Consider the following 22758-nt stretch of genomic DNA (forward strand, 5'->3'; position numbering starts at 1 on the left):
AGGGCGTTTCCAAATTTTATAGTTCAAAGGTTTCTTTGACAATTTTTATATTCATTTGGCGTCTGCCAAAGTATTTTCGCTGGGTAACTGATTTTGAAATCTTATTTCACAGCGGTGATTGTGTCTTGAGACAAATTGATGTTTTTGTCGTTGTAGTTTTTGTCAGTTGTTGAATAATCGTTAAAAGTGTTAAAATTTGATCGAGCTCAAATTTTATTTTTCGCGATTGATTTGACTTTCGATTTGTTTCAGTTCATTTTTTAAAAGGAACGCAAGCTCCACTATCGAACAGCAAGAGTGTAAAGGTCCCGAAAAAGCAGAAGTGGTTGACTTCTAGTCTGGATTCTCCATCGGAATAGAAAGTTTACCTATTGATCCAGTTTTTCAAATTGTGGTGTTAAGGATATCGAAAAAGTGTCAACCATATTTTGTTCCGGAAATTCAAAGAGTTATAACGCCGTCTTTTGTTTTCTCCGAACTTCGAAACTTGAGATTCTTTCTATAAACAAGTCCGTTTTTTTTGTTTACGTGCGTTCATTGACTATTTTCCAATTGTTTTTAACTGTTTTTCATTTGGGCCGCGTTTTTAAGGTTCCATAAACGTAGTTTAGACTCTCATAGATATCTTAATGATTTTTTTCTCAGTGAAATTTTTAAAACGCTTTTATAAAGTGCTTTATAAATGCACATATGATTGTCTTTAAGTATATACACACTTTTTGAGTTCTATGCAAGTTCATTTACTTTTTTGAAAGCTGAAAAACTTGATTGTTTTCTCTTTCCGAAAGTGGAATTTAGTTAATAGATTTCCCAGAGGAATCAAAAAACTTTTCCTAGAAATCCACTTCTCAAATTGGGCTAATTCTATCAAAAAACTTTCAAATATAAATTGCTCTGGAAATTCGAAGAGTTTTAAGACCATGTTTTTTAGAGTCGATGAACGTAGTTCAGACTCTTAAATAGGTCGCGATGATTTTTGTGTTTTCAGGAAAAGTCATAGTTTTTGTTCAGGCTCATTCTATTTTCCGCGGTTTGAGTTTTGATTTCTTTTTAGTTCCAGTTGTTAAAACGAAGTCAAACTCCACTATCGAACAGTAAAAGTGTAAATGTCACGAAAAACGTGATCGACTTCTAGTTTCGAAAGTGCAATCAATTTTCAGATTTCTCAGCGAAATAAAAGTTTGATACAAGTTGGGTGCATTTCAAGTTGGGTGCAATTCAAGTTCGGTGCGTTTCCATTGGTTAAAGGAAGGCAAGCTCCTTTATCGAACAGCAAAAGTGTAAAGGTCACAAAAAATGTGATTGACTGCTAATTTCGAAAAGGGAAAATAATCAGATTTCCCAGCGAAATAAAAGTTTTGCCTATTGATCCAGTTTTCTCAATTTGGGTAAATTTTACCGAAAAAGTGTCCATCATAAATTGTTCTACAAATTTAAAGAGCTTTAAGACCATATATTTTTTCATCGCAATTCAAAAGTTGAAGGTTTATGAAAACACAAGTCAGTTTTTTTTCAGTTTCTTTGCATTCAGTACTTTTTTCCAACTGTCAGTTGGCTATGTTGTTACGTAAAATTGTCGTAAAAGTGTGTTGTGAAGTTTCTGTAGAATTTGCACGGCCATTGGTTGTTTTTAATGATTTGATCACGAAGCCGCTAGGAACCAGGATTTAAGAAGAGTATTTCAATAACATAACGATATTCGATTTTTTAAATTCTCCCTGTGCTTCTAAATTGAGTTGATTGACTTGATTAAAAAAAAATAAGTCAGTATTTTTTTTCTGTGTACTTGCGTTCATGTAATACTGTCCAACTGTCTGTTGGCTATGTTTGAAATACAGTGCAGTTCAGCGTTGTTAATTGTAATTGTTATGTAATACGGCGCAGCTTAAAATGAAAGAAGTTTTTTCAACTGCTAGGAAGTTTTCAGCGATCTTTTGCCTTTCAGTTTTTTGTTCTATGGACACGAAAACGAACTCTCATCTGGATGAAAAGTGGAGACTGGTTCCGGCCTTTCTCCAGGGAAGGGGTCTGGTGAATCTGCATCTGGACAGCTTCAACCACTTCATCAGTGTTGACATCCACAAACTCGTTCAGGCCCACTCGAAAGTGACGTGCGAGGCAGACGTCAACTGGTATCTGAGATACCTCAGTGTTAAAGTGGGACACCCGAACAGCGAAGAGGGATATGGAATCAAGAAGAGCATAACGCCCCATGAGTGTCGTCTTAGAGACATGACATACTCTGCTCCAGTTTATGTCGATATTGAGTACGTCAAAGGAACCCAGCGAGTTATCAGGCAGGATTTGCTGTTAGGTCGGTTGCCGATTATGTTAAAGAGCAACAATTGTGTGCTGCACGGCAAAACGGCTGCTGAGATGGCAAAGTTGAATGAATGTCCTTTAGATCCGGGTGGGTACTTTGTAGTTCGAGGAACGGAGAAAGTGATTTTGATGCAGGAACAACATTCAAGAAACCGAATCATTTGTGACATGGACCCCAAAGGAAATCCAACATGCAGTGTAACTAGTATGACCTATGAAAAGAAAACGAGAACTGCAGTATCGCTGGTTCATTCCAACTTTGTGGTAAGGTCGAATGTTTTTGCAGAAGATGTTCCGTTTGCAATCATGATGAAAGCGTTTGGAATAGAATGTGAGAACTTTTTGGTGCAGCTCGTTGGAGTAGAGCCGAAAACTTTGGCGCTTCTGGCACCTTCTTTAGAAGAATGTCACAAAAATGAAGTTTTCACCGAGACGCAAGCGTTGGTGTATTTGGGAAAACGTCTCAAATCTAAAGTGAGTGTTCTCGGAGTGCCCGGGATGCGACAAAAAGCGTTTCCCAAATCAGAGGAGGCACGTGAACATTTGTTCCAGAATGTTCTTTGCCATATTGCAGCGCCAGAATACGATTTCTACGATCGAGCTGTGATTTTGGGCATGATGGTTAGACGAATTATACTTTGCATGGATGATCCTACTCTCTTGGATGACAGGGATTACTATGGAAATAAGAGACTCGAGTTGGCAGGTTCCTTCGTGTCTTTACTCTTTGAAGATTTGCTCTTGAGATTTAACGGCGAGTTAGTGCGGGTTGCCAATACTGTGATTCCAAAAACTAGGGCGCAAGGGTTCGACGTTGTAAAATACATGAGACCTGATATTATAACCAGCGGTCTCGAAATGTCAGTGTCATCCGGAAACTGGACCTTGAAGAGATTCAAAATGGAACGTCAGGGTGTCACCCAAGTGTTGTCTCGACTGTCGTACATTTCGGCTCTGGGAATGATGACTAGGGTTAACTCGCAGTACGAGAAGAGTCGAAAAGTGAGTGGTCCAAGGGCTCTTCAGCCATCCCAATGGGGAATGCTATGTCCTTCCGACACACCTGAAGGAGAAGCATGTGGCTTGGTTAAGAACTTGGCGCTGCTTGCTCACGTGACTACAGACGTCGACGAAAGTAGTCTAGACGTGTTTCTCGATAATTGTGGTCTTGAAAATATCAGACTCTTGTCCGGAGAATCAGTATTCAACCCCTCTAATTTTATTGTTAATCTTAACGGTCTGGTCAAGGGACTAACAAATGATCCTCAGCTGTTCGTGGATGATTTTCGTAGACTAAGACGTGCGGGATATATTAACCCTTTCGTTTCTGTCAGCACAAATTTTCACACTAATACCATAAATATAGCCTCAGATCAAGGCAGGATTTGCCGTCCTTACATTGTAGTCAAAAACGGGAAATCTGCGGTGAGGGAACGTCATTTAAAAGATCTTGCGAGAGGCGTGCGAACGTTCCAAGACTTTGTAAAGAAAGGACTGATTGAGTATTTAGACGTAAATGAGGAAAACGATTCTTTAATTGCACTCTACCCTAAAGATATCATAAATGAGAGTACCCATCTGGAAATAGAGCCCTATACAATACTGGGTGTATGTGCTGGATTGGTTCCATATCCACATCACAACCAGTCGCCCAGAAACACTTACCAGTGTGCTATGGGCAAACAGGCCATGGGAAACATAGCTTATAACCAGAGAAACAGAATCGATACGCTGATGTATAATTTAGTCTATCCTCAGATTCCGATGGTGCGCACAAAAACGATTGATCTGATTAATTTCGATAAGGTTCCGGCTGGTCACAATACTATGGTGGCTGTGATGTCATATAGTTGTTATGATATCGAGGATGCCTTGGTGATAAACAAAGCTTCATTGGATCGAGGCTATGGACGATGCATAGTTTACAGGAATCAAAAGGTTGCTGTTAGAAGGTACGCCAATGGGACAGGCGACAAAATCAATGGGCCGCTTATCGACCCGGTTTCGAAACTACCAATATTCAGACACCAGATTTTGGACCAAGATGGGGTCGCTTTTCCAGGTCAGAGGTGCCTGGACAGACAAGTGACTGTGAATAAAAGCATGCCAATCGTTACCCAGACGTCTCTCTCAGGCGTAGCCGGAGCTCAATCGTCCAGTGACATAACTCAGAAGGTAGAGTATAAAGACTGTCCTACAGATTACAAGGGATCCGAGCCGTCTCACATTGAGAAGGTGATGATAACGTCGAACAGTGAGGACTCGTTTTTGATAAAACTGTTGCTCCGTCAGACTAGAAGACCAGAAGTGGGGGATAAATTCAGCAGCAGACATGGACAGAAGGGGGTGTGTGGTTTGACTGTTCAGCAGGAAGACATGCCCTTCACTGAGCAAGGAATCTGTCCCGATATTATCATGAATCCGCATGGGTTTCCCTCTCGAATGACTGTAGGTAAACTGATTGAACTTCTAGCCGGTAAAGCAGGGTTAATTGAAGGCAAGTTCAAATACGGAACTGCTTTTGGAGGCGATCAAGTCGATGACATTAGTCAAGTTCTCATCCAAAATGGATATAATTATCTGGGAAAGGAGTTTTTAACGTCTGGAATAACAGGCGAACCGTTGGAAGCGTATATATACTTCGGACCTTTTTACTACCAAAAGTTGAAACACATGGTGCTTGATAAAATGCATTCGAGAGCGAGGGGACCCAAAGCAGTTTTGACGAGACAGCCTACCGAGGGACGGTCACGTGACGGAGGGTTGAGATTAGGAGAGATGGAGCGAGACTGTTTGATTGGCTACGGAGCTAGTCTGCTCCTACTAGAGCGCCTGATGATCTCAAGCGACATGGCTGAGATAGAAGTATGTGGTAATTGTGGTCTGTTGGCATATTCTAATTGGTGTCATTTCTGTCGCTGTTCGAAGGATGTGGCAAAGATTAAGATTCCCTACGCGTGTAAATTGCTGTTCCAAGAACTGATGGCGATGAATGTCGCGCCCAGACTGAAGCTTGAAAGTGTTTTGGACTAAAAAAGAAACCTCAAATTTTTTGTTTTTAGTGAAATGAAAAATAATTTATTCAAATCAAAAATTTAAGTTGCCAATTTTGTTGATCGTTAGCAAATGACCATCATGTATTCATCATATTTTCATTGCATTCTTTCAAACAATGCGGTCATTGTGGTGTGAACTGTTGCCATATTTCAATTCGACAGGAGATTTCGATGAAGGGATAATGTTCTCTTAAATCAGTTAATTCACTGTTAAGACTGTTTAACATATCTCTAATTCAGGTTTATTATGGCGATTACACTGCGGGCAATTTGAATGATCGTCCTTTCATTTTGTCAAAATGGATCCATTTGACTCTGTAGTTCGCATGTCTGCATTAAACGGCTCTGATCCGGAACTTAGTCGCTGCTTAAAAAGTTTGACTTATGACGACGACCTGAAAAAGCATCTGGATTTCAAAGTTAAAGCTACTTTCTGTGACCCGAAGTTAGAGGTCAAAGTAGCTAAGATGTGTGATATTGAACCCGAAGCAAATATGAATGAACAAATGGTTATAAAACGTGAACATTCGCCGAATGAAATATTCAGACCCAGCGTCAATGGTACGAGCGCAAAAACGGATCGGTTTTTCGATGTTCGCCAAAAGCCAAATTTTGATGATGCCAAAGAAAACAATCGTGTTTATATTCGCAATCAATCAATTTTCCTGACTGCAGTTTTGTGTGCAATATTTTTGTATATATTTAGCCTGACACTATTCTTCCTACTCCTAGCATTTTTCAGTGTATATTTCGAGATAGGAGCGGCTCTGTTTCTAAATGTAATGATGCTATTCTTTCCCCTGACTGCTGTAGTTTTCAACTGGAGTTGTTTTGTAGTCTACTCTACTTTTTACTGTTCGCTCACCTGTTGTGTTCTTATAGCATGTGCTTATGTTCAGTTCTTTGCAACTGGTGTATATGAAAAGCTAAAGAATGCGACGTGTTTGTTCATAGCGTGCAATTAGTCATTCTTAAAGTTAAAATTTGTCCATTTTTGGTCATACTTTTCCGAGTCAATGAAGTTTTTTTTATATTCAAATTATAGCAAGAATGAATGTGCAATGCAACTGCTAAATTTGGTGCTTTTATGTTATTGTGTCACTATTTGAAAATTCCAAACTATATTCCTACTAGAAACCAAGTTAAATTCCTTTAGAATTTTTCGATTTTTCTACAAACCAGGTGAGACTTAAAAATTAGCGCCAGAATAAGTTGATTAAAACCCTCAATTTAAGGAGAAACGTTTATTTTCAGACAGCGTAGTGGCAAAGAACTTGGTATTTGGGTTTTTTTCCTTACAAAGTTGGTACCACACAGTCACGTACGAGGTCGAGTGATATATCGTATTGGAATCCTGTCAGTCGTGATTCGAGCAGTTTTCAAAAATGTGAAACATTAATCTCGGTATCGAAAAAACTAGCCGAATGAATATACAATGCTGATGTAGCTGAACTAGTTAAATGTTTTTATTTTGAATATAGAGTCACCATTTTAGCTTCAAATGACATGTTTTGAGAAGTAGAGAGACCAAAGAAATTTAAACGCAAGCTAGTTGAAAAGAGGATCTTGAGTCATCATATGATTCAATTTTTTTTTTCAACTATTGTCTCACGTTCCTGTTAACGGTAACTTCCCAAATGGCATACTAATGAAACTTTTCCCAAATGGCATAAATTTCAAGTTTTCACTGTAATTCAAACGTTTTCTGTCAGTTTCTAATTCTAACATTTTTTCAGGAACGAAAAGATGTTAACAAGATTTGGAATTAATTGGTTCCAAACAAATGTAAAGCGACAAATTTGTCGGAAAAGTTGACCACAGGAAGCTTATTAATAACCGCAAGCGTATGTTTTTCGCTTTTGATAAAATGTCAAGATTAAATGTCAATTAACATTCGAATTGACAACTTGACTAATTTTCTCACATTGTTCACGAAAAAGTTGTTCTCGGTTTTTTCAATGCAACTGTTGCATGAAATTTATGCCATTTGGGAACTTTTTTATTTTTATGCCATTTGGGAATTATGCCATTTGAGACGTAATCGTGTTAACGCTGGCGGCTAGCAAGCGTCATCAAATTAGATTGAAGATTTTTTGTCAGGTTAACCTCTTATGTGATAAAAATCACTCATTACAGATAGCTTGATTTATTACAAATTCGAGACGTTTGGCTTTGGGACATTAACTAGAGGGTACCGAGCACGCCTGGGACGGCTAGGGTCCTTGCTTCGATAAAAGTCTGTTTGTGTGTTTGGGCTAAAAGAAATATCATTGCAATCAAATGATTTTTTCCTGTTAATTGTAAATTCATTAACCCTGACTTTGCATAATTCCTTATTTTTTCGCTCAAAAGCTTTATTCGGCTTATATCGTTCGGCCTCTGTTATATCGTCTTAGTGACCTGATTTTGCGTCATTTGAAAGGAAAAAAATAGCCATTAAAAATTTGTTCTTTCCGAAGGGACGTGTACGTTTTCGGAATAGCAGAACTTTTATAGCTCAAAGTTTTTATGACAATTTTGCCACTTGCGATGCAACACAAACAAAGCGTAACAAACTAGCAGATGTAAATTCCGACAAAAGCTGCGAGGTCAACAAATAGTTTTGAAATGTCGAGAAAAGCTAGATCTACCAAAGTTTTCATATCTTTGTCTCAACTTGTCTTGAATAAGAAAATTGATAGATAAATTTGCATCTTGCATCGAAAACAAAACCTACAAAGCAGACCATTTTTGTGAGAAATAAGAAATAATGAGTTACCCCTCGAAGAAATAATGAGTTACCCCCTCGAAAGACTCACATGCATAAGACAATTGTTTCGCCCATCCAATGGCACAAAATTAGGCCACTAAGTTGATCAGGTATACGACGAAAATTTAGCGCAGTAATGAAAGAAAAACGGAAATTATTCCTAGTCGGAGGTTGTAAAATTAAAATCAGCATTTGTAAATTATTGAATAGAACGGCTATCTGATATGCAGTCTTGATAAAATTATGTCTGTTGGTTGACAAAAGTGGAGATTCAGGAAATTGCTTCAGTGATTCATTTGGACAAGTTGTTCACAAAAAATGTTCCGAATTAAATAAGTTTGCTAATTACGAGTATGTTTATCGCATCCATAAAAATTGTGTGCATAATTAACTAAATTTCCTCAAAAAATTTTATAACTCAATTTCTTCCGCCAATTTCTAAAAACCCGCCACTTTTTCATGAATCTGTTGTTTTGGTTAAATTCTTGATATCAAGTTTGTCAGCATAGTTATCTAGAAAAACTTTTCCAGAAAAGAATTGTGTAAAATTTTTTGGACGTGCTCCATTATGCAGGGCAGTTCCCCACAACCCATTCTGTCAATTGAAACCAAATCTTGAAACACCGTTAACTGCAACATTTAAAATTTCGGACCTGGTTTCCTTCATTGCTAATAATAGCCGAGCACAAAAAATCTTGCCTTCAAATCTCACTTCTCAAATCCATGTCGTTTTTTTTTTGATTTTTTCAAAAATTTTCGAAAACTTTGAAGATCTCAATCCTTCAAAGTTTAAAAAAAAAATCAAAAACGTTGAAAATCTCAATCCTGGAGTTGGAAGCTCTGGGGGTACCCTCAGGAGTTGCAAGTATTGCCTCTGAATATGAGTGTTCAAATCCTTGTAATTTTCGAGATTTGACTTTTTTAAAGGATTTTTCAGAAAACTTTAATTAAAACTATTTTTTCAAAATTGGAAATTCCTAACCCTGTAGTTGGGGGCTGTCAGAGTGCTCTCCGGGGCTGCGAATCTTGCCTTCAATTAAGGCTGCTCAAATCTTTGCCGTTTTTTGTTATTTTTCAAATAAAAATTCAGAAAACTTGATTTAAAACTATTTTTTCAAAATTTGAACTTCCTAACCTTTTACTTGGGGGCTGTCAAAGTACTCTCAGGTGTTGCGAATCTTGCTTCCATATATGATTGCTCAAGTTTTTACAGTTTTTGAATGTTTTTGTGGTTTTTTGAAGTTTTGTTGTTAAAAAGCTTAATTTTGAAAAGTTTCTCAAATTGAAATTCTTAGCCCTGTTTTTGGGTTTCATGACAGTACTCTCATGAGTTACAAATCTTGCGTTCAAATGCGACTGCTCCGTTTCAAGTTTTCGAAATGTGAATTTTCTCTTTCATTCTATTTTTTTGAAGAACTTTTATATATATAAAACTTCAATATTTTATGGTTTTTCAAAATTTGAATTAAAAAACTTGAATAAAAAAATTTTGCAAAATTTGAAATAACCAACCCTGTAATTGGGTGCTGTCAAGGTAGTTTTAAAGGATGCAGATCTTATTTTCATAATATGCAGTTTTTTATGAGTTGTTAAAAATTCTAGCAGAATTGGGTTTCCATTTTTTTTAAATTTAAAAATACTTTTGTTTCATTTCTTTTACTAAATCAATTTGTTCGTTAGACTTCTGATTTCTTTTTAAGTTTGCTTCAGAGGAAGCCGAAATATGCACTTATATTAAGAAAATGAGAGTGGAGCGAAAAAGATTGAATGATTGAGGATCGAAGATGGTTTTAAAGTTTAAAATGTCTGTGGAATCAAAAAATTCTTACTTACGGGTTTTCGGTAATGGGTGTCAAAGATAATTTTCAAAGAGCTTTAAGGTGATGTGGTTTTTTTCTTCGAAATTGCTATAGTGTCAGTAAAGGTACTGAATAGGTCGTAATTATTTTTTTGTGTTTTCAGGAAAAAGTAGTTTGTTCACGCTCAATTTTGATTTTTCGCGATTTGAATGCCGTTCATTTCATTGGTCAAAAGAAAGAGAGAAGAAATTATTTCTCTACAGTAGTATTTGAGTTTTTGATGCATATTTGAGTTCATTTCAATTTTATTTGCGAATTGCGCTCTCCAACGAAAAAAGCGGAAACGTCATCAATTTGTAGTTTCGAAAATAGATTTTAATACGCAGCGGAGTAAAATTATTACCCATGGATCCAATTTTCTAATATTGGGATATTTTCAATTAAACAGTGCCAATTTAAACTGTTTTGGAAATTCAAAGACATTTAATCTGATTTTTTTTCGGTAGTTGAAAATTCATCAAAAATTTTCAATCGGTTTTTTTCTTCAATTTTGTTGAATGTTTTACATTTCAAACTGATAATTTTCGTGTTGTAACTTTGTTTCATTCAACTAATAGAAAACATAACGGATTTTTAAACTGGGTTTTGAAATTTTTTTCTCAAATTGGGTTAGTTTTGTATGAAAAAATTGTCTATAATAAAATTTTCCTAAAATGTGACTTAAAATTTCAATTGTAAACAAATTGTCTCACAAAATTATTTTTTTTTCAGTTCTAGTTTAACATCTAATTGTGTTAACTATGGTCTTATCATTGTCATTGTATATAGGGCTGCAATTGTTTCTTAAAAAATTATCTCTTTTCGGCTGGCTGAATTATGTCCCATTTTTTTCATTTAGTGCTATTTTCACAGCAATCGGCTATCCTTGGTATCTTTTAGTATCCTGTATTATAAAATTGAATTGAAAATTAACTAATGGAACCACGAGCAAAACATATTTCAGTTAACATAGTCAATTTGAAATGGAAAGGTATCCATTCACAAGTATTCTCTAAAACCATATTTTTTTCTCTAAAACCGGGCTGTTGCTTGAAATCCATAGTTCCATACTGTTCAGTTATTTTTTTGTTGATTTTCCACCTTAATGAAAGCCTGGGTTAAATTGTTCACTCTCCTATGGCTGGATGTGGATCCAATACAGTGCTGATTTAAATAATCCGTTTTTTCGCAAATTGGGTTGATTTTAGATAAAAAGTGATGAAGACCAGTCTTGCTTAAAATTATAACAAAATTAATATGGCGCAATTTGTTTTGTAAAACAAATTGCACATATTAATTCTGTTAAGATTTTAAGCAAGATTGATCTTCATCATTTTTTGTCTAAACTCAACACAAATTGAGAAAAACTCGTTTTAAATTTCAAGTTTTATTCATTTTGTCCGGATAATTTAAACCAGCACTGTATGTTAACAAAAAAATTTTTAGGATGAAGAAAAATCTGTTCATCCTTGGTATATCTTTCGCCTCTGAGCTGGGGCTGATTTAAGGGGGGGGGGAGGACGCCTCCCCCCCCCCCTCCGGGATTCGACCCCCTGCCGACCCTAAAAATTTTCTAAGGGCGCCTTCGGTGCCAATATATATTAATTTTGAGGGGGAGTGCGCTCCGAAAAAGCGCGGTTTTTTGGTCAAAATTTTTCAAAAAGTACCTAAAAATGCCTTTTTGGCCTGTTTTTTCAAAATTTTGTGCGACGCAGAAAATTTGACCAAAACAGGGTCTTTTTAATGATTTGGGAGAGCTCGGAAAATCGATTTGGTCGACCATAAAAAAAGGCCGACTAAGTTTTCAACAGTTTTTTGAAAATCTTGGGGGAATGAGGTGGTTATGATTGCTTGCAATGTTCAAATATAAGAAATGTAACTATTAAATAAAAGCTTTTGATCTTATATGAGAAGCATGTGATGTCTTCTTCAAAGTGGAGTGGGGAGGGAGGCTTTGGTGGCATCATCCCTCAAAATCGTACCAGAATGTGTTAAGAAGTGAAACAAATAGGCTAATCTCGCACCATGACCCCAGAATTGACCAGTTCAATACTACTCCAATCATAATTTGTTCATTTGCGATACACTTGGTATCTTGTCAGTTCAATTCAGTTTGATAGCAGCAGTTGCTAAATTTGTTCAGATCTGCAATGGCCGATTCGAAGACGCTCGACGTATGGGATCTCACAGCAATTCTCGGCTACTTCGCCGCCGTTCTGATCGTCTCAATTGCGGTATGTACTCACAAGTTCAATAATTCCATACTTGATGAACTGTTTTGTAACCATACTCGGTTGAAGAGCAAAATAAAATGTTTTTATCTTCATCGTCCAAGTATTAAGGCATTCGCGTATGATACCGTGTTAATCTTTTCTATGATAAGAATATGCAGTAAGTTAGGTTATATCTGACCTTGATTTGTTAGAAGTTTCGACGAAGAAACAGTTTGTCGGAAAATTGTATTAATTAAAAGAGAGCGATGATTCTTTTAAATGCATTTAACCAGTTTTTAATGCATATATTGTAATAATTGTAACTTGAAAGTTTCACGTTTCCCTGTGGATTAAATAAGACTGTCTATTCGGCGGTCAAATATCAGATAAACTTTTTAAACTCTGAACGAAAAGATTGATCATTTATGTTGGTCTTGGAGTTTTTGAATGAAAATTTTGTGAGCTTGTATGTAGCTAGTATAATGCAGCCGCAATACCGAAGTGTGTTAGTTATATAATTTTGCATGGTTTTGTATATTGGGTTCCTCAATTTTTGTTTTAAAAAAATATTGGAAGACTGCAAATTTAACATTTTTTGAGCTAAAAATCGATACACTTCCAACGCTAATTGCACAAACGACACTTGTGTTATTTATTCTATTAATTAATTTCGATGTAATTTTCCTGCATTGGACTAGTGGTAGCCTGGATGCCTTTGCATCCTAAGGTCTAAGGTGATTGACCTTTTTTTTTAGTATGTATGAAATTGAATTCTCGGACTTTCGGATGTCTGCTTATGTTTTGTCAGCTTATTTGCCGCATACGGATTTTTCTTGTGTTGCAAGCAATTTTTATTGTAGTTGCAGTTTTTCTGGGTTTTTGTAGTCGGATTGTTGTCAATTAAATATACTAAATATACTAAATGTTGTCAAATTAAACTCTGACTTGGTGTATTTTCGTTTTTTTTTGCTCCGGAGCTTTATTCGGCGTTAATTGTTTCAGCTTATCTTTAATCGGCATCGTCAGTTTTTTGTGTTTTTTGAAGGGCGCAAATGGTAAGTCATTTTATATAACTGTTCAAGTTGGTTTTGGTGAGAGTTCAAAGTCTTAAAACATAATCGCTCAAAATATTTTTGACAACAATTTTGTATGGTATTTTTGTTTTAAGCGTATGGGCGTTTACCTACATTTTTGCGGCGTAGTGGTTGCCCAGTAAAAACAAGCCCATATAATGCTGGTGGTTGTGTTTTTCGATTGTTTTCCTAAGTTTGAAATTTTCATTTTCGAAAAAAAGCAGTCCAATTGTTTTCTTGCTTTTTTATCTCATTTTCTATCCGATGGCTTGAAATGCTTTGCTTGCGTTATGTCGCAAGTGATGCAAACTTTGCTTCGCTTCTGTATCAAAGTTTCTTAGATTGTTCTATTTTCTTGCATTTTTGAAGCTCCATTTTGCCGTTTTTTGGATGCGTTTTAAGAAGCGCAGCTTCGCCTTTGTTTCAGTGCTTGTGTTCAAATTTTTTATGCGTTGCAATTGTTTTTGACGATTTTTATTAGTATTGAATATCTCCGGTTTAAATAAACGCTTTCATTGTTGTGAATTAATTGTTTCGAATTTAAGACTGTTTGGCGTAACTCATCCACGCGAAATAACCGTTTTTTTTATTGCGTATATTAATGAAGGCGAAAAAATTCAAACGAATGAAGGCGAAATGTAAATTAATCCAAACGTTGCGTTAATAGATGCAAAATTTATGATTGGGTATTTAATTTGCGTTGTCTTTCACATTTTTGTTCCGACCATTTGAAAAATGTGGAGGAACTTAGTATTCGGGTGTTTTAGTCTTTTTTAAAACTTTTTTTCATTTTTTCGTTATGTTTTTAGACAGTTGTAGTACTTTATGGCTAATTCACTAACTTTCTACGCGTTTGTATAGTTCATTAATCACACCACGCAGAAGAAACAGCGCTAAGTTGAAGACAAAAACAAGTTTTTCTGTAGTTTTTCTACGAATGTATTCGGAACATTCTGTGCTACTTGTACAGCAACCGGCTATCCTTGTTACATATCTTATCACATTTCTTTTTTTTTTAATTTTGAAAAATTTTATCACAATTTTCAATGACGATGATTTTCTAACATTCTGGGTTTGGCCTTATGAATAGAAGAGATCTTTATTTGAATTGTTTTTTGTTAATTCATTCAAATTTTGTTTTTGTGGAGGTTGCATTTTGTCGGGCGGCTTGATTGTTTAGTTGGTCACGCGATGACATTTGGTGTGTTTGCGACGTCTGTTTCAATTTTTACCACCTGTAGACATTTGTTTGCAGAGTATGTTCCGATCCAATCGGGGCACGAAGGAGGGATACTTTCTGGCGGGAAGATTCATGACGTGGCTTCCGGTGGGTGCGTCACTGTTCGCCAGTAATATTGGCAGCGAACACTTCATCGGACTTGCTGGTTCCGGAGCTGCCAGTGGATTAGGAGTCGGAGCTTTTGAGTTGAACGTAAGTATTGTGACTCCAGTGAAGCATACTACAACCACTGTCATGTTGCATTCTCTTGTTAACTGATTATATGTTATCCGTCAAATTGCCTTATAGTCAAACGGTCGCCCTAAAAGAGAATGGGAAGGAACTTGGTATTCAGAAGTGCTTTTCCATGCAATATCTGGTGCCATGACAAGACATCACGATTATCAATCGATCCGATTGACAGTCGGGACCCCCCACCCGCTAGAGAATTCTACTTTTTCATAGACCTCCGTCCGTAGGTTATCGACCCCTACAAACTTTGGGGGAGCTTTAAAGAGACTCCGCCAAATTTTCGATAGTTTCGATAGCATCGTGACAAATTCGAGTATCAAATCGTCTCGAATATTAATTTTGGCATAAAATTTTAAAAATTGACTGCAGACTGCAATTTTTTGCTTTCAAAGTAGATTTATTTAAAACCGGCATATTTTTCTAATATAGTGGGTAAAATTTTTACGCTTTCTGCTAAAATGTGCTAGAGATGCTTATGTTCAATGTGTTTTTCACGTGCTCAGCCGTTTCAGTGGTTTTGAAAACCTAGTTTAGATCTTCATGTATATTATTTTTTTTGTTCGAAATATTAATTTCGCATACCTTTACTAGTTTAGATCTAGAGTAGTGATGGTGATTTAGGCCTGTCTGCTTCTGCAACTTCTCGGATGGGTGTTTCTGCCCGTGTTCATCGCCAGCAGGGTGTGCACTCTGCCCGAGTACATGAGCAAGCGGTTCGGAGGCACCCGAATTCAAATCTATCTGGCCTCTCTCTCCCTCATACTCTACATATTCACCAAGATATCTGTCAATCTCTACTCGGGCGCACTCTTCATTCAAGTAAGGCATTTTTTGCCATTTGTTTGACTTGTTCGTATTGATATCGACCAGTATTTTGGATAAACGATTTGGATAGTAAGCATTTGTATTGGACTGTTTTGTACAGACACGGCATTTTTTGTCTTTTTAAACATCTATTTCACTTGATCGAATTCACAATGACTATTATTTTGGATCAACAATTAGGTTTATATACTTTGTGCCACTTACAGACTCTTTTGTGGTACTTAAAGTTGGATAAAAGAAAATCACCTTCGTTCCTTTTTTGTGAAGTAGTTGGGACAATAAATTAATGGCTAATAACCTTGCAATTTGATGTATTCAAAATATGAAAGCACAATGTGAGGTGTTGAATCGGATGGATTTTTCTGCTTTTGAAGTTTAAAAGATTAAATATTGTTCAATCATTAATACTGGTTGATTAATGATCGGCGAAGTGTTTTTGTAGGTTTTTCCCAACCCTACATGTCGAGGTGCCGCGATTTTAGTAATGAGCGGAACTAAATTTTAAACTCACAATTTCATACTTTGTTTGGTTATGAGATTCTGACTTGAAAATAAAATCATAAATATTTTTGAAGTGTGTTGCTTGACTGCAGGTCGCAGTGGGATGGAACATATGGACATCAATTGCCCCTCTTCTGATAGTTGCAGCCTTCATTACAGTCACTGGGGGCCTGGCTGCTGTCATCTACACAGATACCTTGCAGTGCTTCCTCATGGTTATTGGAGGCATTGTCGTCATGGCCAAAGCGTTTTACGAAGTCGGCGGATGGTCAGGATTGTATGACAAATGGTTCGACTCGTACTCGGCAGCCTCAATTGCTGCTGTCTCTGGAACAGCCAATGAGACCTTACTTTGTAACCAGCCCTCGGAGAAAGGCTTCATTATGCTCAGAGCCCTGGACGACCCGGACATGCCTTGGTTAGGGTTCCTTTTGGGTCAGACGCCGGCTTCAATTTGGTACTGGTGTGCGGATCAGATGATGGTCCAAAGAGCCCTGGCGAGCAAAAATCTCTCCCATGCACAAGGTGCAACCCTGTTCGCGGGAGTGATCAAATTCTCGCCTCTCTTCTTGTTGGTAATTCCGGGCATGATCAGTCGTGTCCTGTTCCCGAATGAAGTGGCTTGTGCTACTCGAGACGAGTGCATGGCCGCTTGTGGCAGTCCTGTGTCATGTACCAATATTGCATATCCGAAACTCGTCATGGAACTAATGCCCTCAGGTGAGCAAGTAATCTCCATATTTGATGAGTTGTTGACTTATTCTTTCGTGAGAGTTAAATAAATAGCACAAGCTTTATAATCTGGTAATTGTTGAACAATATTTTAAACAGAAAATTCATTCCGAGCCTAGAAAAAAGCAATGAATATATAATTGGAAGTAATTATAAGCAATTAAAAGAAAACATTGTCAGGTATTTGTAAATCTAAAGAAACATATTGCAAAAAATACAAACACAACATTTCGCGAACATCATCATTTTATTGCGCCTGACCAATTTAGAGGCCTAACCTTCGCCTTTGATGACGTTTTGTGAAAATTATTTCATGTTTAAGAGTCGATGAACGTAGTTCAGATTCTTATCAAGGTCGCGATGATTTTTTTCATGAAAAGTCTTAAAATTTGTTCAGGCTTAAATTTACTTTTTCGCCGTTTTAATTTGATTTCTTTTTAAGTTCAGTTCATTTCCTTTGTTGAAAGGAAGGCAAACTACACTATCGAAGAGCAAGAATGTAAATTTTACAAAAAACGTGGTCCGAATTTTAGTTTCGAAAGTGGAATTTAATTATCAGATTTCACTGGGAAATCTGATAATTAAATTCCACTTTCGAAGCTAGAAATGTTTATTCCCAGCGAAATAAAATTCACCTATTGATCCAGTTCTCTAAGACTGTGTTAACTTAATCAAAATATTGTCAATCATAAATTGTTTTAGAAATTTAGTAGAAATTCAAAGAGCTTTAAAGCCATTTATTTTTTCTTCGAAAATCGAAAGTTGAGTCTTTGACTCTTTTCAACTGTGTGTTGGCTATGTTTTCTGAATAATCTAACCTTATAGGTCAATAATTCTTCGTCTGAATTGTAATTTTGAAGTGTACATGTTCTAGGCCTGCGGGGTGCTATGTTGGCCGTCATGCTTGCCGCTCTCATGTCTGACTTGACTTCTATCTTCAACAGTGCTTCGTCTCTTTTCACCATCGACATATACGGCAAGATCAAAATGGCAGTATGTAAAAGGAAGAGCCAAGAGAGTGTGTATGTTGACACGCATAATGGAACACAAGCATCGGGAGGATCTAACAGACGTCTGCAGATGAAAGAGAAGTCGGTTATGTCAAATATTGAGATGATGGTTGTCGGAAGGTTCGTTACTGATTCTTAACTGTTACAACAGTACCCAAGTAGTTTATGCATAATAAGCGTAAATTAATATCAATGTTGAAATCCGCCCTCAGTTACAAAGATATAATTTATAAATAAAGCTCGGAGGGGGCAAATGTGTATCATATAAAAGCCCTTTTATCCGTGATTTCAATTGCAATTTTTGAAAGATAAGTCTGTGTTGAGAAAAAATTGGTCTTAATTTTTCTCCGATTTTCAGACCGAAATTTGATGATACTGAACTCCAAATTTAAATTACTGATGGCCCCAAATTTAAATTTACTGCTATTTTTACGTTATTTTTGCTATATTTACCTCACATTTTGTCATTTTAAAACTTATTTCATTGCTTGTTACTGAAATAATCAGCCGGAATGTAAGAAGAAAAAGATACGCTGTTTTAGCATTTCTTTGGTTTTAACAATTTTGGTTGATGGGAAAGTTTGTGCTACTTACACAGCCGCCGGCTAATCTTGTTCCAAATTGGCTGTTTTATCAAAAAGTGAATCATTAAAGAGCTTTAATATGATATGTTCATTTTTTGAAACTCGACATCGGAAAATACTCATAAAAAATTATTATTTATTTTTTTTTTTCGATTTCCTCGAGTTGATGAATTTTTTTGTTTTTTTTTTCTGTTGGCTATATTTTGCTTGTTTGTTTGCAGAGTATTTGTGCTAGTCATGGTGGCTGTGAGTGTTGCGTGGGTGCCTATGATTCAGAACATGCAGGGGGGCCAGTTATACGTCTACATACAGAGCATAGCAGCCGATCTCTCCCCACCAGTAGCCGCAGTCTACCTTGTTGCCATTTTCTGGAGGAGGGCAAATGAACAAGTACGATACTCTTCTGTTTGGGGTTACAAAACAAAACAAAATTTTGAAAAACTGAAAGAGCTGAAAAATTGTAAATAAAACTGAAAAATTAAAATAAGATTGAAAATTTGAAAAAATAAGGAAAATTTCATTGAAAAGCATTACGATCGAATTCATTGGTTCAGCGATTTTATTCTGCAGCTTTGGAATTTCGTCAATTACAGCAAGCACATCAGCGTGGAATACGTGCAATCGTCCAAACATTAGTATTTAAATGGTCAATTTAGTGTACATTACCATGATAGAAGTTATAGTTTCTCGCTAAAGCTTTTTCCAGCATATGTGCTCTCAAAACTCCTCTATTTTTTTGAATTTTTTTAACAAAAATATCTTTGACCGGCAACTTGACCGGCAAACTAGAAAATTTACAATTTTTGGACGCTTTGCTCTGTATTTCAATATTAAAATCAGTTTACAATAATGAAAGGTTATACTAATGAACGGTCTGATGGCAATAGTCATAGTAACGGTCTGATTGCAATGATATAGTAACTGTGCAATGATATGCATGCATGTATGTTTTGCTAGGGTGCTTTCTACGGTCTGATGGGTGGCTTCGTAGTTGGACTCAGCCGGATGGTTCTGGACATGATCTACAGGTCTCCCAGTTGTGGAGAGGAAGACACTCGTCCGGAGTGGATTGTCAAGTTCCAGTACATGTACTTTGCCATGTTCCTCTTCATCTTCACCATTCTGGTCATCGTCGTTGTCAGTATCCTCACTGAACCCACGCCCGAGAACAAAGTGAGTTCGCATTGGTTGCTGATGTTTTCGTGGGTATTTTAAAGAAACAGAGTAACTGGTTGCTGATTTTTATTCCGACCACTGAAACCGACGTTTTTATTAACTTAGTCTTCGAGATATTTTATTTTTTTTCCACAAAAAGATCTAATAACACAAATAATCACTAAAATAGGTCGAGAGATTAAAAGTCGATGAAGGTACTTCAGAATCTTATATATGTCTTGATGGTTCTTTTTTTCAGGAAAAGTCTGTTAAAAATGCCAATCATAAATTGCTCCAGATATTCAAAGAGCTTGAGGGCATCTAATTTTTTTTCTTTGAAATTCGAAAGTTGAGATTTTTCTCAAAAAAGAACAATTTTTTCCGTTTACTTGCGTTCATTGATTTTTTTCCATTTGTCTTTGGCTATTTTGTAACATATTACACCTCTTCAATTCAAGACTTTTTTGCTTTTAAGTCTAATTTCGAGTGGAAAACGTTTCTTAGATGAAAGTCGGTTATCTACGCCGTCAAAACTTAGTTTTACTTCACGAAAAAGTTTTTGAAGCTTCATGTAGAGCTTCTTTGTCAAGGCTTCAGACAAATTCAAAAAAAAATTGCCAACAATTTTGGAAACGCCGATCCGAAGTGAGATTCGAATTGGGAGCCGATTGCTGTGCCAGTAGCACAGAATGTTTTAAACCATAGTTATCATTGCAAAAAAAAAGAATCGACTTTTTCAAACATGAAATGACAAACCATAGATTGCACTATTCATTACCCCTGCGATAAGCAAGGGTATTGTAATCGGGTACTAGACTTTTTTTCCCGTAAATAACTTTGTTCACAGGACTCATCAATTCCTGGTGCTACCTTGGTTCATAATGATTTCAAATATCCAAATGTCTCCTGGAAACTTAGCATGGAGGTAAAGAATACACCTGGGACGGGATGGGTTCTGAGTTTGAATCTGACCAGGACCTGTTTTTTTTCAAGCGAAAAATATTCCGGTTCAAAAAATTTTTCATCCCATTATTTGTCTGCTTATGTTTTGTCGGCTTATTTGCCAGATCTAAGAATCTGTTTTTTTTTGCTGTAAGCAAATTTCACTGTAGTTTCTTTAAGTGCTTAAGCTTTTTAAAAATCTGCCCGAATAGAAATTTTAACATTGGTTGTAATTTTACCAACTCGATTTGTATAAATCTCGTTTTTGTTTTCAGTTTGTTTTTTTTTCTTTCGCTGTTTTTAAAATTGACTGAGAGACCCCTTATTGCGTCGTTTGATGACCGAAAACGTTTTTGTGTGCGTATGTGTTCTGACGGGAAGGAAGACTTAACTCAATTTTTTAGTTGTAAGAATTTTTGCTATTTTTTTCGGCTCTTGAAAGGTTTCTGCTGAGGTACTTTCTGTTTTGTTGCCGCTTGATAAGTTTTGTTCCGATGCTAATTATGCATTCTATTGTTTGGGCATATTTTTTCGAAACTATCTTCATTCATTTCGATTGATCTAGTTATTTGTATAGTGATAAAACCTCGATATAAAGCTTAAACATCGAAACTATGATTTTTCGGCTTTCGATTAAGCTCTCGGTTTAGAACTTATTGATCATTTCATTTTGTGTAAAAAGAACTTTTTTGATTTTTAATCCGATTCACGACCAATTAAAATTTTGTATGATACCGCACTTGTGACCCCCTTTAAGCTTCCAGTAAGGTAGTCAAATTTCGTCGGGAAAAAACACATCACGCCATAGTCCTTTCCCACTTCGTTAAGTGGTCGGAACAAAGAGTCACCTCTCTCTTAACGATGAACAATAATTATGGCCCCCTTATTGCAAGGAGAGTTAGTTCGTTACTAGGTTAGTTCGTTTGTTAGATGCTATAGGTGGGGGGGGGGGGCTGGGGTTTAGTTGAAGAGATCCTATCTTATTTCTATAGATAATCCGGACGACGTACTGGACGAGGCTGGACACAGGACCTAGATTTGATGAAGATCCAGTGGGAAACTTGAACAAGATAGAGCTGTCCAGAAGGGAGTCTGTGAGCGTAGACCCGGCAGAGATGGCAGATGAAGAAATGGGCCAAAAAGTTACAAACAACTCGTCACAATTCATGGATAATGGTGCCCAAGGTTAGTTTCAGTGCGTACGTGCTATAAACATTTCCTGTTGGGGCATGCATGCATTTGCTGTTAGGGGTTTTTCTGAATAATGCTTTGAAATCAATAGTTTGAACAAATCGAATAAGTGACTCATTTATTTCGAAAGCAGTAAGCTCAACATTATGAAAATCAATTAAATTTTTTTAGATTTAATGAACGCACAGACTGATTGGTTGGTTGAAAAGTAAAATAAAAAAATCGATCGTTCTTTTTTAGTCGTACACCAAAATGGGTTCAAGAAGCCATCAAACGAGGACCGCGAAGTGAACAAGGCGAAGAAACTTTGCATGTTTATTCTGGGAATAGACTACAAAGAAGCTTCAAGCACAACCACTGCCTCCGATCGTCTCAAAAACCAGAAGACGGCTGAACAGATTAAAGCCATCAACACCGCTGAACAAAAACCGCGTGATAAAATCATCCTGAACGTGCTACTCGTCGTCATAGTCGGGGTTGCAGTGGCTCTTTACTTATTTTTCAGTGTCGGAACCCGATATCTGTACCCCCCACCTTCGTCTTCGGGGACAACGCAATAGCGCAATGCTTTTTCTTTTCTCGTCGCAAGACTCTTTTCTAGCGACTGTCGGAAACCAGCCAATACCGAGTTTCTCACTGGATAAGCAGAATTTATTTCTGCTGTGGAAACAGTTGATAAAGCGTACTTATTTTGTGGTCTCGGTATGGCAAGTGGACTAAACTTTCCAGAAAAGTTTTCTAGCAAATTCAGCGTGTTCGGACATTTTTTGATGCAGTTACTGGGGGGGGGGGGGGAGGGGGGGGGGATAAGCTGAAACATTCAACAACAAAAAATCAAACATTTGAAATCGACTTTCAACAATATCTCAGATTTTATGCAATAGACTGTCAAATCACAAAGCATATGCTGAATGCGACCTTTTCTGGAACCTTAAGTCTACTCACTTTGATATATTCCTATCATGTTTTGATTCCCTCTAATCTTGATAGCCAGTTTACTAGCAATCATTAAACCCTTCAAAATCTGATTTATTCTTTTATACTTACCAAGTTTTTGTATAATATATTTTCAAATAATCGGAAAATGGGCAGATGT

At 36.7% G+C, this 22758-nt stretch overlaps 2 protein-coding genes across 2 annotated transcripts; both read left to right on the top strand.

The window, feature by feature from the left end:
* The first annotated feature begins 1949 nt into the window (after window positions 1-1949).
* LOC134843577 (DNA-directed RNA polymerase III subunit RPC2-like) lies at window positions 1950-5497 on the top strand. The gene has a single exon (XM_063859716.1). It carries the CDS (start codon window positions 1957-1959, stop codon window positions 5353-5355), a length of 3399 nt encoding a protein of 1132 aa, XP_063715786.1. The 5' UTR covers window positions 1950-1956; the 3' UTR covers window positions 5356-5497.
* Window positions 5498-5577: 80 nt separating this feature from the next.
* LOC134843578 (sodium/mannose cotransporter SLC5A10-like) lies at window positions 5578-22446 on the top strand. The gene is made up of 10 exons (XM_063859717.1): window positions 5578-6560; window positions 12109-12199; window positions 14507-14683; window positions 15344-15541; window positions 16141-16768; window positions 17655-17910; window positions 18596-18764; window positions 19332-19547; window positions 21464-21656; window positions 21903-22446. Exons 2-10 carry the CDS (start codon window positions 12116-12118, stop codon window positions 22220-22222), a joined length of 2241 nt encoding a protein of 746 aa, XP_063715787.1. The 5' UTR covers window positions 5578-6560; window positions 12109-12115; the 3' UTR covers window positions 22223-22446.
* The last annotated feature ends 312 nt before the right edge of the window (window positions 22447-22758 follow it).

The sequence above is a fragment of the Symsagittifera roscoffensis genome, chromosome 4 (assembly GCF_963678635.1).
Source record: "Symsagittifera roscoffensis chromosome 4, txSymRosc1.1, whole genome shotgun sequence".
In the NCBI taxonomy this organism is placed as follows: domain Eukaryota; kingdom Metazoa; phylum Xenacoelomorpha; order Acoela; family Convolutidae; genus Symsagittifera; species Symsagittifera roscoffensis.

Coding starts and splice junctions, on each gene's coding strand:
- LOC134843577 (XM_063859716.1), top strand. CDS start 1,957: ATGGACACGAAAACGAACTCTCATCTGGATGAAAAGTGGAGACTGGTT.
- LOC134843578 (XM_063859717.1), top strand. CDS start 12,116: ATGGCCGATTCGAAGACGCTCGACGTATGGGATCTCACAGCAATTCTC. Junction 12,200..14,506: donor TTCTGATCGTCTCAATTGCG/GTATGTACTCAC, acceptor ATTTGTTTGCAG/AGTATGTTCCGATCCAATCG. Junction 17,911..18,595: donor GAGATGATGGTTGTCGGAAG/GTTCGTTACTGA, acceptor GTTTGTTTGCAG/AGTATTTGTGCTAGTCATGG.